A 15,504-nucleotide genomic window follows, 5' to 3' on the forward strand; every position below is an offset into this window, starting at 1 on the left:
ACACTAGGAAGCACATTATAATACTTCTTTAGTGTGTGTGTGTGTGTATCACCGACTGGTACTGACTGTGGACTGGTACTGACTGTGGACTGGTACTGACTGTGGACTGGTACTGGTACTGACCTGTGGACTGGTACTGGCTGTGGACTGGTACTGGTACTGACTGTGGACTGGTACCGACTGTGGACTGGTACTGGTACTGACCTGTGGACTGGTACTGGTACTGACTGTGGACTGGTACTGACTGTGGACTGGTACTGGTACTGACTGTGGACTGGTACTGACCTGTGGACTGGTACTGGTACTGACCTGTGGACTGGTACTGACTGTGGACGGCCTCTATGTGACACTGCAGCTTGAATGGAGACAGGAAGTGACGGAAGCAGTGAGGACACTGAGAGTCCGGATCGTCTCCGTACTCCTGAGACATGGAGGACACGTGCTGCTTCATGTGAGACATCAACCTGTCGGACGGAGAAGTTTTATTAGTTTCTATTATTGTTTAAGTATTTCACTTCTTTACCAATAAAGAGTTTATAGAATATCATGTTTAGCAGTGAAGCTGAAACCATTAATGATATATAAATATAAATATAAATACATATATATATATATATATATATATATATATATATATATATATATATATATATATATATATATATATAGTGTATATAAATGTATATAAGTGTATAACTCACCTGATGTTGTTGCTCAGGGTCTCAGGACAGTGGATGCAGCGATACGGTCCCGTGAACCTTCGGTCCACCACGACTGGTCTGGAGCTCCGTCCCGGGTCACATCCGTAGTAGAAGTCCTCCACCATTATCACCAGTTTACCATGGGGGGGGTCGGGTGACGGTTCGGACGGGTCCCGCTGGGGGCTGCAGGAGGGGGGGGGTGCCGGCGGGCTGGGGAACCGGTTCGACAGGAAGTTGTCAGACGGTCTGTGGGTCCTCTGGAGTCCCGGTCTAGTCTTAGATACCTTGCTGGAGGTCTGAGGGTCTCTGGAGGTCTTCTTCTTGTCTCTGCTCCTCCTCAAGTGTTTCTTCTTCTTCTTCTTCAGGTTCTTTAGACTCTGAGCGATCGCAGGGCTGCACAGCTGGAGTAGGAGGAGGAGTTAGAGAGAAGGGGGGGGTCGGGGTCAGGATGTGTGATGTCACAGCAGAAGGGGCCGTGGCCAGAACACTTACACACATGAACCCTCTGAGCTCCGTGATGAGTTTGTACTGAGACCTGCAGGCGAGACAGTCCGGAGGTGAGACAGGTCCTGAAGGGAGACAGACAGACGACAACTTTAAAAACTCTAAAAAAATAATTTAAATGAATCATTGCTTTTTTGCTTTTTTTGGTATTTAGGTCAGACACATATGCAACGCTGATTACCGTAATATGTGTGGTATTTGTTATAAATGTACGTTGGTACATAGAGGGTGATAAGAAGCTGTACTTGGAGGGACTTAGGACCCAGGGGAATGTAGGTGAAGGAAAAAGGAAGAGACGGAAGAGACGCCACACAAACAGCTGTTCACCGCTCGCTGCCGGTTCTTGTGTTAAAAATGTCCGCTTAATAATAAAAAAAAAACTGCGTTAACGCGCGATAATATAATTGTCGGCGTTAATTAATGAATGCGTTAACGCGATAATAACGTGTTAACTTGCCCAGCACTAGTTTTTACACAATCTGGTTAAAGTAAACGCTTTATTTGTGGAGAGATTTTAAATGAGAACATGAAGAATAAAATGTTTTAGATTAATATACATTTTAAGCTTCGTTTCGTTTTCTTTTATTGACGGAAGCGTACCTTTCACACGATGCGTTCAAGGACCGTCAGAAACATGAAACTCTTTACGATGATGATGTTTTTGTAGTTTCTGGCGGTGATGAACGTAGCTTAAAGAAAACATGCTCTCTTCCAGTGGGTTAGCATCTCATGAATAGTAGCTTAAATATTGTGTTGTGTTTGAGGGACTTGGGAATACGAAGGACTGAAGTAACAAACCTTTGAGCTGCAGCTTGTGAGGAGCCGCCGGTCTTCTGCTGATGGGGGGGGGCGGCTTGGTGGTCTCTGGGTACACCAGGGTCCAGGGTGAGGTCAGGGTCAGGGTCCACGGAGAGGACGGGGGGCTGGATCTGAAGTCCACGTTCAACACCTTCTGAGCTGCTTCACCTGAGACCACACCTGGACCACAGAGGGGGACAAGAGAACAGGTCTGAGGTCTAGACCACAGAGGGGGACAAGAGAACAGGTCTGAGGTCTGGACCACAGAGGGGGACAAGAGAATAGGTCTCAGGTCTGGACCACAGAGAGGGACAAGAGAACAGGTCTGAGGTCTGGACCACAGAGAGGGACAAGAGAACAGGTCTCAGGTCTGGACCACAGAGAGGGACAAGAGAACAGGTCTGAGGTGTGGACCACCACCTCCTCCTGTGAACGTGATCCAGCAGGTGTGTGTGTTTACCTGTGATGATTGGGGAGGGGTCTTCCTCAGGATCAGTGGTGGTGCTGCAGGTGGGTCTGACTGCAGGATTGTGGATCTGGACTGTAGTGAACCCGCTGGCTGAACCTCCAGGATGAGCGTTGAGCTTCAGCTCTGCAGCGCCGCCTGCAGGACCAACACGGAGACCAAACTGACTCTTCTTCTCATGTCTGCATCCTGCGTTAGCTTAGCATAAAGACAGCTAGCCTGTTTCTGTCCAAACGTAACAAACCTCAACTCTCAGAATCACAGATTAAAAACAGTTTTCTGCTTCATCGTTTCTTTTCTTAAATAGTTTATCTTTGATCTCAAAGTGTATCTCCTCTTTATGAACAACAACATCTTTGTGGACTTTATTTACAATAGTCTGTGTGTCCGTCTGTGTCTGTCTGTCTGTCTGTCTGTCTGTCTGTCTGTCTGTCTCTCTGTCTGTCTGTCTGTCTGTGTCTCTCTCTCTGTCTGTCTGTCTGTCTCTCTCTCTGTCTGTCCATCTGTCTCTCTCTCTGTCTGTCTGTCTGAACTGTACTGACCTCCAGGCAGCAGGACGAGCCGACCGTTCACCTTGAATCCCAGAGGAGCAGCTGAAGACTGAAGAGACAAACACACGATATTATTTATGACATAAATTTGTGAAAAGTAAAATACTCAAATGTGACAACTTGCTCTTTTAATTTTTTTTGAATCGTTGTCTTGAGTTCTGAGATGTTGAGATTAAACAATGAATCGATTAAATGGGAAATAAACCTAAAATGTCAAGTTGCAGCCGGAGCTTTATTGTGAAAATCCACCCGTCACTACAAGGAGCCGCTCTGTTTAAACACACGGTGGTTAAAACGCTGCGATGTGATTGGCTGCTGTACTCTTCACGTTACCTGTGGTGTGCTGTGGAGTGGGGGGGGGCTGCAGCTGCTGACTGGTTGAACTGGGATGGGGATGATCCGGACTGGTGGGAGTTCTGGTTCCTCTTCATGATCTAGAGCTGAAACATCTCATCACATATTAATATTAACATTAATATTCATGATTTTATACACTTTTCTCTTCTTCTTTGTGTACCTGTCTGTCTACCTGTCTGTCTCTCTATCAATCTGTCAATACTGCCTGTAACCTGAACAATATCAACATATCACACAGGTTCTCTGAAAATGATACATTCACAATATACATGTATCTCACGTATTAACATTTTGAATATTAGTAGATTAGATCTGATCAGATTACATTACATTAGATTAGATTGGTACGTTATTAATCCTGCTAGGGGACATTTTTTGCTCCAGCAGCATTTATAGGTTCAAGTAAAGCAATGAAAATATTAAATATAAAAATGCACAATATATACAATAAAATAGAGTAATAAAATGAACTCAGTAGAATATTGGTGAGCATGTAAACAACTGATCCAGCAGGTTTGTTCACCTTCATCATGTTCCTCCTCTTCATCTCTCTGCTGCTCGTCTTCATCACAGAACATCAGCAGGTCTCCTCTTCCTCCTCCTGCTGCTGCTCTCTGCTCCTCCATCACCTGCAGAGAGGACTCACCTGTCAGACTGTTACATCATCACTGAACGGTTCAATGACTCATTCATTGATTACTTCAGTCATTAACTTAATTAAATAATATAAAAGATAAATACATGACGTATGTCTTCTTCACGTCTCACTGAGGATGTGAATCAAATGATCAACAACCTGATCTGAGAGCAGCGCTGAGTGAATGAAGGAAACACTGAACTTTATACTGACACCAACAAGCAAATACACATCTCTATATTCACACAGACGGACAGTGAGTACTTATATCTCACTAATATTACTTTACCTGTTTATCGACATATGTTTTCTATCGTTTATTCTATTCTTATTTTAGTTTTATACACCTCTTATTGTTTTATTTCTTATTATTTATTTATGCTACAGGAACAACCAAAATCCTCTCTAAAGGTTAAATTAACATGTAATCATATTATACATTATAATATACAAACATCCTTAACATTATTTAATCAACACATTTATCTTTAGCCTGTACTAGCTCCTGTTAGCTCTGTTAATTATAATATAATGGGAATTCAACTAATATTCTACTTTCATATTTTACAAAAATAAGATTTAAATAACACAGTAGATAATAACTAATGTGGTTTAAAGTAGTTCTCACGAGGTTATTAACACGTTAACTGACCAAGAACATAACAAGAAGCCACACTCTCTGAAAGTGTTAGCTCAGTCAGTTAGCAAGCTAAGCTAGCAAGCTAAATGCTAATTAAAACACAATGTAGCTACATAGCTAATTAAAACACATAGTAGCTGCACAGCATGCTAAATGCAGAAGATCACTGACTTGTCACTCACTTTGCGTCTACTTATCTTCACTTTACACGTTATAAACGAACTGTGAGTCTTGTATTTTAGTGCAGTGATGTTCCTGCTGCACACAGCAGCAGCTAGCCACCACTGCTAACAAGCTAACAGCTAGCCTAGCAGCTACTTAGTGACTTGATTAACTGTGATATCCGCTTAAAAGAGCGGAGCGGACATCTGCTTACCTTCTCCGGACTTTTTATATGTCAAATAAATACTTATTCCGAGGAAATTTCAGTTAAAAACGGCGTATTTCTCCGAATAATGAGTGAATGTGAGTGATCTTCATGTGCTGGATAATGTTAGCTGTTAGTTGGGCACCGAGCACCGTTTGGGTCTATTTTCTGTAACTGTATCCCTCCGCCGCTCCGCTCCTCTTACTGGGAGTAGTAATGAAACGAAGGCGGAGGGATATCTGCAAAAACGTTCATAATGTTTTTTCTTAAATTATTTATAATTAAATTCACCCTCGCGTTTAAGAGGACAAACGTAGAAGACGACTTCGTCTTCGTATAAACGCCATAAAACGTAATCCAGCGGAGCGTTAATGGTGAATTTAACCTAACATCCGCATGCTAACGGTGATTAGCATGCTAACTTGGTTAAACATGGTTTATTTAAAGCGATTTAACGTTGTACGCTCACTAAATGTGATTCAAACGTTTACACGACAGCGTAAATAATCCGAGCACTCGGTTAAAAGTCATTAAAATCGTTAAAAAACACATTTGGTTTATTTTAGCAGCTAACGCCATCATTTAGCTTTTCTGCTAACATTAGCTCACTTTAGTGGATTAATTACGTCATAAAACTACGATCACCTCGTTTACATCGTTGGACATAAACTACTATTAAAGTATATTAACGTCAACAGGCAGCTACAACAATGCTAACTACCTAGCTAGCATATCCCGGTGATTAGCTTATAATGCTACTTACTTAGAAGTGAAATTTAACAATAAGCTAGCTAACTGCTAGCTTTAGCTTTTAGCCTCAGAAGGGACAGCCGATCGTTACATTTAGCATTTTAACGTCAATAATTATAAACACAACCCTCAAGAGATGTCAGCTGAAGTTTATCGTGTTTATCCAGAAATACACGGTTAGCATTAACTACGTAGTCACGTGCTTGCTAGCTAACAAACTAGTTAGCATCAAATCGTTGACAGTGTTCACATATAAACTATATTTAATTAAGACATTCAATTATTGTCACATAAAATAAATAAATTAATAGTAATCAGATGTTTACTCAGGTTAAAGTAATGTTAGTAGTACAAATATATATATATATATATTATATTATTATTATATTAAATTATATTATTATTATATATATATTATATTATATCGTACAAATACTCTGTTACCAGTAAGTCATTGAAAATCAAATTAAAATACAATAATATATCATCATCCAAATATACTACATAAATCTCTCATTATGAAGACTGTATTATGGTATTATAATTATTGAAGATGTGTGGAGCTCATTTTAATAACTTTATATACTGCTGAACCTTTAATCTATAACACATTTATATTTTGTTTTAATTAATTTGTAAAGTTACTAAACTGTCAGATAAATGTGGAGCAATAAAACAAATAAAGTGTTTACCTGTGAGAAGTAGCAGAACATGGAAATACTACTTAAGAACAGTACTTGTGTGTTTATTAGACAACTTTACCTGCACAGGTATTTAATGTAGCTCTCACTTATTAAACACACGTTTTAAAGGCATTCATTTCTGTTTAAAATGAAGATAAAATGATGCTCGTTCTCTGTCTAATCACATATTTATGTATTTAACAGACAATCTTAATCCTAATATGTTGAATATTATTATATTATAAACATCTGTTCTCTAAACATTCAGAACGATCACTCGGCTCAGAAGGTTTTTATTAATAATGACCGCATTTCATTTTTATTTATAATTTAGTATAAACATGTAATATACTGTATATTACGACATATAGTCAGTGCTGGAATACATTAAAGTACATTTACTCGTACTGTACTTAATATAATTCTGATGTATTTGTATTTTAGTTTGTGCTACTTATACTTATATTTCACTAAAGTGTACTTTTATTTGACATGATTACTAATACTTCCTTTCGATAATACGTTTTAATAATTAGTAGAAATAATACATCTTATGAAACTAAATAATTTGTTGCAGGTTAAACTACCCACCAGAATATATAAAGTTTAAAACCAGCTCATTAACAATGCTGTTTATGCATCAATAATAATAATAATAATGCATTCATTAATTAATAATAAATATAATACCTCCATTGTCCTATAATGAGTACTTTAAATTTTTATATTGTAGGTACATCTAGCTGATAAAACTCTTTTACATATAAAAAAACAAAAGAGTCGACGCTAGAAACGTCAGTGCGCATGAACTTTGCGTGCGACGTAACGACGTCACAACCCGGAAGTGAACTCTCTGTAGTGTTGTTGTCGCAGCAGAGCAGCAGCTCAGCTGATATTTGTGAGAAAAACCTCCAGCAGACTGTAACAGACTGCACACAGCTGCTGCTGCTGTTGTTGTTGGTGTTTACTCTCGCGTCGCCATCATGAACGTGACGCTCGCGGTGAAGCAGTACGTCTCCAAGATGATCGAGAACAGCGGGCCGGGAATGAAGGTTCTACTGATGGACAGAGAGACGGTGAGATATGGATATATACTGTGTATATATATATATATATATATATATATATATGTACTCATTCTGTAGCTAGTTATGTACTTCTACTGTGTACATGTAGTACTACTGTGTTTATGTAGTTCTACTGTGTTTATGTAGTCATTGGCGGAAAACAAGTATTTAGATACTTTACTGCAGTAAAAGTACTAATATACACTGACAAATGTAGTAAAAAGTACAATATTTACCTCTGAGATGTAGTTTTAAGCGACTCAAAACAGCAACTATAAAAAAAACAATTACAAAGAGAATTTGGTTCAATAATAATATATTAATGTTTGTGTGTGTGTGTGTCTGTGCGTTTGTCTCTGCGTGTGTGTGTGTGTGCGTGTGTGTGTCCGTGCGTTTGTCTCTGTGTGTGTGTGCGTGTGTGTGTCTGTGCGTTTGTCTCTGTGTGTGTGTGTCCTCAGACCAGTATAGTCAGTGTGGTCTACACTCAGTCAGAGATCCTCCAGAAGGAAGTTTACTTGTTCGAACGCATCGACTCTCAGAACAGAGACAACATGAAACACCTGAAGGCCATCTGCTTCCTGAGACCCACCAAGGTTCCTCTTCCTCTTCCTCTTCTGACACAATGATGATGGTGATGGTAACAGGAAGTGAGTGTTTGTGTGTGTTTCTGCAGGAGAACGTTGAACATCTGATCCAGGAGCTGCGGAGACCAAAGTACAGCGTGTACTTCATCTGTAAGATAAACACTGATGGTGAACCAGAAGGTTCCACAATAAAAGTCCTTAAACACTGATGGTGAACCAGAAGGTTCCACAATAAAAGTATTTAAACACTGATGGTGAACCAGAAGGTTTCACAATAAAAGTCCTTAAACACTGATGGTGAACCAGAAGGTTCCACAATAAAAGTATTTAAACACTGATGGTGAACCAGAAGGTTTCACAATAAAAGTCCTTAAACACTGATGGTGAACCAGAAGGTTTCACAATAAAAGTCCTTAAACACTGATGGTGAACCAGAAGGTTTCACAATAAAAGTATTTAAACACTGATGGTGAACCAGAAGGTTTCACAATAAAAGTCCTTAAACACTGATGGTGAACCAGAAGGTTTCACAATAAAAGTCCTTAAACACTGATGGTGAACCAGAAGGTTTCACAATAAAAGTCCTTAAACACTGATGGTGAACCAGAAGGTTCCACAATAAAAGTATTTAAACACTGATGGTGAACCAGAAGGTTCCACAATAAAAGTCCTTAAACACTGATGGTGAACCAGAAGGTTTCACAATAAAAGTCCTTAAACACTGATGGTGAACCAGGTTTCACAATAAAAGTCCTTAAACACTGATGGTGAACCAGAAGGTTTCACAATAAAAGTCCTTAAACACTGATGGTGAACCAGAAGGTTTCACAATAAAAGTATTTAAACACTGATGGTGAACCAGAAGGTTTCACAATAAAAGTCCTTAAACACTGATGGTGAACCAGAAGGTTACACAATACAAGTATTTAAACACTGATGGTGAACCAGAAGGTTTCACAATAAAAGTATTTAAACACTGATGGTGAACCAGAAGGTTTCACAATAAAAGTATTTAAACACTGATGGTGAACCAGAAGGTTTCACAATAAAAGTATTTAAACACTGATGGTGAACCAGAAGGTTTCACAATAAAAGTATTTAAACACTGATGGTGAACCAAAAGGTTTCACATTAAAAGTCCTTAAACACTGATGGTGAACCAGAAGGTTTCACAATAAAAGTCCTTAAACACTGATGGTGAACCAGAAGGTTTCACAATAAAAGTCCTTAAACACTGATGGTGAACCAGGTTTCACAATAAAAGTCCTTAAACACTGATGGTGAACCAGAAGGTTCCACAATAAAAGTATTTAAACACTGATGGTGAACCAGAAGGTTTCACAATAAAAGTATTTAAACACTGATGGTGAACCAGAAGGTTCCACAATAAAAGTATTTAAACACTGATGGTGAACCAGAAGGTTCCACAATAAAAGTATTTAAACACTGATGGTGAACCAGAAGGTTTCACAATAAAAGTATTTAAACACTGATGGTGAACCAGAAGGTTTCACAATAAAAGTATTTAAACACTGATGGTGAACCAGAAGGTTTCACAATAAAAGTATTTAAACACTGATGGTGAACCAGGTTTCACAATAAAAGTCCTTAAACACTGATGGTGAACCAGAAGGTTTCACAATAAAAGTCCTTAAATCACAGAACTCTGAGAATCTTCATGTTTGAGGTTTTCTTCAGTCTCACATTAATCTAGAGATCTTTATATTTATGAGTTCACTGTAAACAGCAGCTGATAATAAATACTTCTGCATACTTTACCTGCAGAATATTTGATTAAATGTAAACAAATATAGGCTGAATAAAACAATTGTTGTGCTGCAGCTGTAGTGGTGTTTAAATATGATATTTAATGTTTTATTTTGTGTTTCAGACTTCAGTAACGTGATCAGTAAGAGTGAGATCAAAGCTCTGGCTGAGGCTGATGAACAGGAAGTGGTGGCTGAGGTCCAGGTGAGTCTCAGGTCCTACCTGTAGTCCAGCAGCACAACACACACACGCACACGCACACGCACACACCTGTAGTTCCTCACCAGCAGGGGGTGTCTCTGTTCCTTCTACAGCGAAATAAACACAATTGTTTATCAAAAATATTTAGGATGCTATGGAGTTAAACGTGTGTGTGTGTCTCTGCAGGAGTTTTATGGAGACTTCATCGCTGTGAATCCTCACCTGTTCTCCCTCAACCTGCAGGGAGTCGCCAGGGTGAGAAACCGTTCTGTCTCTTTGAATATATATATATACTGTATATATTGATGTATTTGTACCTTTAGGGGCGGAGCTGGGAGCCCTCCATGTTAATATATATTGATGTATATCTTGATGTACTTGTACCTTTAGGGGCGGAGCTGGGAGCCCTCCATGTTGTCCCGGTGTACTCAGGGTCTGACCTCCGTCCTGCTCGCTCTGAAGAAATGTCCGATGATCCGATATCAGCTGTCCTCAGATATGTCCAAACGCCTCGCTGAGAGCGTCAAGGTTTCAATATCTGTTTACGTTTAACCTCTTAAACTCTGACTAAACGTCTTTACTTAACCTCTTAAACTCTTACTAAACGTCTTTACTTAACCTCTTAAACTCTGACTAAACGTCTTTACGTTTAACCTCTTAAACTCTGACTAAACGTCTTTACTTAACCTCTTAAACTCTTACTAAACGTCTTTACTTAACCTCTTAAACTCTGACTAAACTTCTTTACGTTTAACCTCTTAAACTCTGACTAAACGTCTTTACTTAACCTCTTAAACTCTGACTAAACGTCTTTACTTAACCTCTTAAACTCTGACTAAACGTCTTTACTTAACCTCTTAAACTCTGACTAAACTTCTTTACGTTTAACCTCTTAAACTCTGACTAAACGTCTTTACTTAACCTCTTAAACTCTGACTAAACGTCTTTACTTAACCTCTTAAACTCTGACTAAACTTCTTTACGTTTAACCTCTTAAACTCTGACTAAACGTCTTTACTTAACCTCTTAAACTCTGACTAAACTTCTTCTTCTTGTCCGTCAGCAAATCATCACGAAGGAGTACGAGCTGTTTGACTTCAGGAAGACAGAAGTTCCTCCTCTGCTGCTGATCCTGGACCGCAGCGACGACGCCATCACGCCGCTGCTCAACCAGGTGACCAATGGCAGCGCACCGTCGCCGTGACATCACCGGGTTCTGTAACACGAGCGATAAAATAACGACACGATTATGCAGATTAGTAAAAAGTCTGAATTCATGTTTTGTTAGTTCTCTCAACAAGACGACAAACAAACAACTTTTAAAATACTTGTTTTCTGAATGGAGTCTGGTTTGATCGGTGCTAAGCTAACATTGTAGCAGCAGTACATGTGTGTACTATGTGTGTACTATATGTGTACTCTCTCAGTGGACCTACCAGGCGATGGTCCACGAGCTGCTCGGTCTCAACAACAACAGGATCGACCTCTCCAGGGTTCCGGGGATCAGCAAAGACCTGAAGGAGGTGGTTCTATCTGCGGAGAACGATGAGTTCTATGCCAACGTGAGTCTGACGGAGAACACGGAGAACGTGTACCGATCATCAGTCAATACTATCAGTACGTGATCGTGTGTTATTATTGATTAAACTAGTGTGTGTGTGTGTGTGTGTGTGTGTGTGTGTGTAGAACTTGTACCTGAACTTTGGAGAAATCGGCACCAACATTAAAAACCTGATGGAAGATTTCCAGAAGAAGAAACCGAAAGAACAACAGAAGCTGGAGTCCATCACTGATATGAAGGTCAGACAGACAGGAGAGACAGTCAGCTGAGAGACAGACTGAGAGACGGATAGCTGAGAGACAGAGAGCTGAGAGACAGACAGACAGACTGAGAGCTGAGAGACAGACAGGAGAGACTGAGAGACAGAGAGCTGAGAGACAGACAGGAGAGACAGACAGCTAAGAGACAGAGTTGCTGGTTGAAATCCCCAGACATTTTCTGTGTCCTCAGAGTGCATCACCTGTCTGTCTGTCTCCCTGTCTCTCTCTCTCTGCCTATCTGTCTGCAGGCCTTTGTAGATAACTACCCCCAGTTTAAGAAGATGTCCGGCACCGTGTCTAAACATGTGACGGTGGTGGGGGAGCTGTCCCGGCTGGTGTCTGAGCGTCAGCTGATGGAGGTGTCGGAGGTGGAGCAGGAGCTGTCCTGTCAGAACGACCACTCCAATGCCCAGCAGGTACCTGGTCTACTGGTTTACTGGTTTACACTGAGGGGTTTAATGTGACACAGATACTGGATTCTCTCTAGCTCATACTGAGAACAATATTTAATATAAAACCAGACCTAGTTTCAGACCTGGTGTCAGACCTGGTTTCATACTTGGTGTCAGACCTGGTGTCAGACCTGGTGTCAGACCTGGTTTCAGACCTGGTTTCATACTTGGTGTCAGACCTTGTGTCAGACCTGGTTTCAGACCTGGTGTCAGACCTGGTATCAGACCTGGTATCAGACCTGGTTTTAGACCTGGTTTCAGACCTGCTTTCATACCTGGTGTCAGACTGATTTATTTGGTATTTTTGTACTGAAAGTTCTTGTTCTTTATCAGTTGCCTTTTATATTTATTTACGATATAAACTAAATAAGATCTCATGTCTTTAACGTCTCACCGTTTCTCTTCCGTCCCGTTTGTCTCAGAGTGTTCGCCGGCTGCTGCAGAACCCTCGTCTGTCGGAGTTGGACGCCGTGCGCCTCGTGATGCTCTACGCTCTGAGATACGAGCGCCACAGCAGCAGCGTCCTGCCGGCTCTGATGGACGAGTTGAGTCGGAGAGGCGTGTCCGAGCGGCACCGCAGGGTAACGACGTCATCGCTAACACACACACCGGGGGCTCTGATTGGACGCTGAGATCAGGACAAAACAACACAAATCATACAGACAAAAACAAGAACATGGCTCCTTTTTTATATTCCAGCGACTAAATACATGAGTAATGAAACCAAACAGAGAGACAAGAGTTAGTCTGAACATGAGTCATGTGACAATGTATGAATTCCAAAAAAGAGGCTTCTGGGAAATCTTTTTTACGTTTAGAAATGACTGCATCATCTGCATACATTTTAATTTTGATATTCTGGCCTGCTTTAGGTCGGTTTATTAATATTTTCTGGTCCTGAGACGGTTTCAGACCTGGTTTCAGACCTGGTTTCAGACCTGGTTTCAGACTTGGTTTCAGACTTGGTGTCAGACCTGGTTACAAACTTGGTTACAGACCTGGTGTCAGACTTGGTGTCAGACTTGGTTTCAGACTTGGTGTCAGACCTGGTGTCAGACTTGGTTTCAGACCTGGTGACAGACCTGGTGACAGACCTGGTGTCAGACCTGGTGTCAGACCTGGTGTCAGACTTGGTTTCAGACTTGGTTTAATAAATAAATAAAAGAATGTGCCATATTACAGTTGATTCACAGAAGTTACATTTGAAGTTGTTCACATTATTTATTGACTAAGTAAGGTGTGTGTGTGTGTGTGTGTGTGTGTGTGTGTGTGTGTGTGTGTGTGTGTGTGTGTGTGTGTGTGTGTGTGTGTGTGTCTCTCTCTCTCTCTCAGATGGTGAAGTCGGTGGTGGAGTACGGCGGGAAGAGAGTCAGAGGAAGTGACCTCGTCACGCCGACAGACGCCGTCGCCATCACCAAACAGTTCTTCAAAGGCCTCAAGGTACAGACACACACACACACACACTCCCTTTTATTCAGAAAATAATTTCTTATTCTTCATCTCTTTTTATATATTTAATGTTTATGTTGTACAACATATTTTAAGTATATTTACGTCAATATTTCTAATGTAAATACTGTTAATATTAATTTTCTTTCAAACTGTTTATTTGTGATTGATGTCATTTTAAAAACAGACTTTATATTTTGTTTTTAAATATATTTTCTATCATTATAATGTGTGTGTGTGTGTATGTGTGTGTGTGTGTTCAGGGTGTGGAGAACGTATACACTCAGCATCAGCCTCTGATTCACGACACTCTGGATCAGCTGATCAAAGGTAGACTGAAGGACAGTCAGTTCCCTTATCTGGGGGCCAGCAGCCTGAGAGACAGGTAACACACACACACACAGTCACACACAGTCACACAGACACACACACACGCTGAGAAGGTTGTCTCCAGGGCCCCGTTCCTCGTACGTGGCTAACTGAGTTAGCCGGATACTTTTCAGGATAAGATGACGTAGATCAGGCTTTTCGGTTCCACGAAGCAAGTTTGGCAAAATCACCATGGCAACACATCCATAAGCTTGAACCTGCTCCAGCGCAGGCTAACTGAAGGTAGCTGGATAAGCTGCCACTCCCCCGGAAAACATGGCAGCTCCTGTCATATACGGTAGTCTAATGCGCTTGCGCATCTACCGGGGGTTATACGGGAGTTCCAGAAATGCATGTAAAGTGAGACACACGGTGATCCATTAAACCAGCTGAGCAAACTAAGAAGCCTCTATTGCATTAATGTACAGCTCCCTTCATCAGAGATCCACTGATGAAGGAGGATATTAGTTAGAGTAGCGTTTTATAGGGAGAGAGTTCTTCCACATCGCCAAGATCCGTTATCACATCATGATGACTTCCTATACGAGCGCTATCCATTCTGCCCACAAGGAATCATTTATTTACAGAGCTTCTGGAGCATACATTGAACACCACACGCTGCAGCCGAGCATTGACTCTCACACACTGGATGCAGCCTTGAGCTGTTCTGCGAGTGGTACATTGTTGTTCAGTGTCGGCGATGCGGAGAACATGGGGAAAGCTGCTGCATGCCGTGCTGTTGGTGAAGTTTATTTGGCGCTTAATAAACTTATGGATGTGTTCATTACATCACCATGGCACATATTGTACTGACTCAGCATTCTGAGTAATGTGTGTGTGTTAGTGTTTACTTGCTCTCATGTCCTCTTGATGGCTGCGTTGCATACATGAGGGTTAAAGCACTCATAATGATATGACAGTGTTATTAGTACACCAGCATATCATTACTGTAGAACATGATGAAGGTGGACTCATGATAAGAACAGAGAGAATCACACTATTTATCTTCACTGCTTCAGTTGATTGAATGTCTGATGATGAATAACACACACACACACACACTGATCCGCCCACACACAGACTCACACACACATATTCAAACTGCTAGTTCTATATGGTAATCTACACATACATGTATATACACATATATAGTACATGATACATGAGGGCATACAGTACATATATCCTCATATTAATGAGTATCAGTTAGATCCTCTTTGGGCTTGTTTTTATCTTATTCTGAAAGAGTTGAGATCATTATTGTCGCTATAGATCTCATTGGATGATGCATTCATGAAGCCTACTGCCAGCAGCTCATTTAAAGACATACCATCTGATTG

At 40.6% G+C, this 15,504-nt stretch overlaps 1 protein-coding gene across 2 annotated transcripts in view; it reads left to right on the forward strand.

Annotated features, from left to right (window-relative positions):
- Positions 1 to 7,287: 7,287 nt before the first annotated feature.
- Positions 7,288 to 15,504, forward strand: part of vps45 (vacuolar protein sorting 45 homolog) — a 9,257-nt gene continuing 1,040 nt past the window's right edge. Inside the window, exons 1-13 of one of the 2 annotated variants that reach the window (XM_076075545.1) lie at positions 7,288 to 7,530; positions 7,980 to 8,114; positions 8,195 to 8,255; positions 9,997 to 10,076; positions 10,260 to 10,328; positions 10,464 to 10,601; positions 11,137 to 11,247; positions 11,501 to 11,635; positions 11,760 to 11,873; positions 12,143 to 12,310; positions 12,769 to 12,927; positions 13,679 to 13,786; positions 14,059 to 14,180. In XM_076075545.1, the coding sequence (XP_075931660.1) occupies positions 7,438 to 7,530; positions 7,980 to 8,114; positions 8,195 to 8,255; positions 9,997 to 10,076; positions 10,260 to 10,328; positions 10,464 to 10,601; positions 11,137 to 11,247; positions 11,501 to 11,635; positions 11,760 to 11,873; positions 12,143 to 12,310; positions 12,769 to 12,927; positions 13,679 to 13,786; positions 14,059 to 14,180 (1,493 nt within the window). In that variant the 5' untranslated portion in view covers positions 7,288 to 7,437. Of the gene's footprint in view, positions 7,531 to 7,979; positions 8,169 to 8,194; positions 8,256 to 9,996; positions 10,077 to 10,259; positions 10,329 to 10,463; positions 10,602 to 11,136; positions 11,248 to 11,500; positions 11,636 to 11,759; positions 11,874 to 12,142; positions 12,311 to 12,768; positions 12,928 to 13,678; positions 13,787 to 14,058; positions 14,181 to 15,504 lie in introns of those variants that run through there. The other variant, XM_076075546.1, reaches the window with a different exon arrangement.

The sequence above is a fragment of the Anarhichas minor genome, unplaced genomic scaffold (assembly GCF_050575085.1).
Source record: "Anarhichas minor isolate MPS153535 unplaced genomic scaffold, ASM5057508v1 ptg000053l, whole genome shotgun sequence".
NCBI classification, from domain to species: Eukaryota; Metazoa; Chordata; class Actinopteri; order Perciformes; family Anarhichadidae; genus Anarhichas; species Anarhichas minor.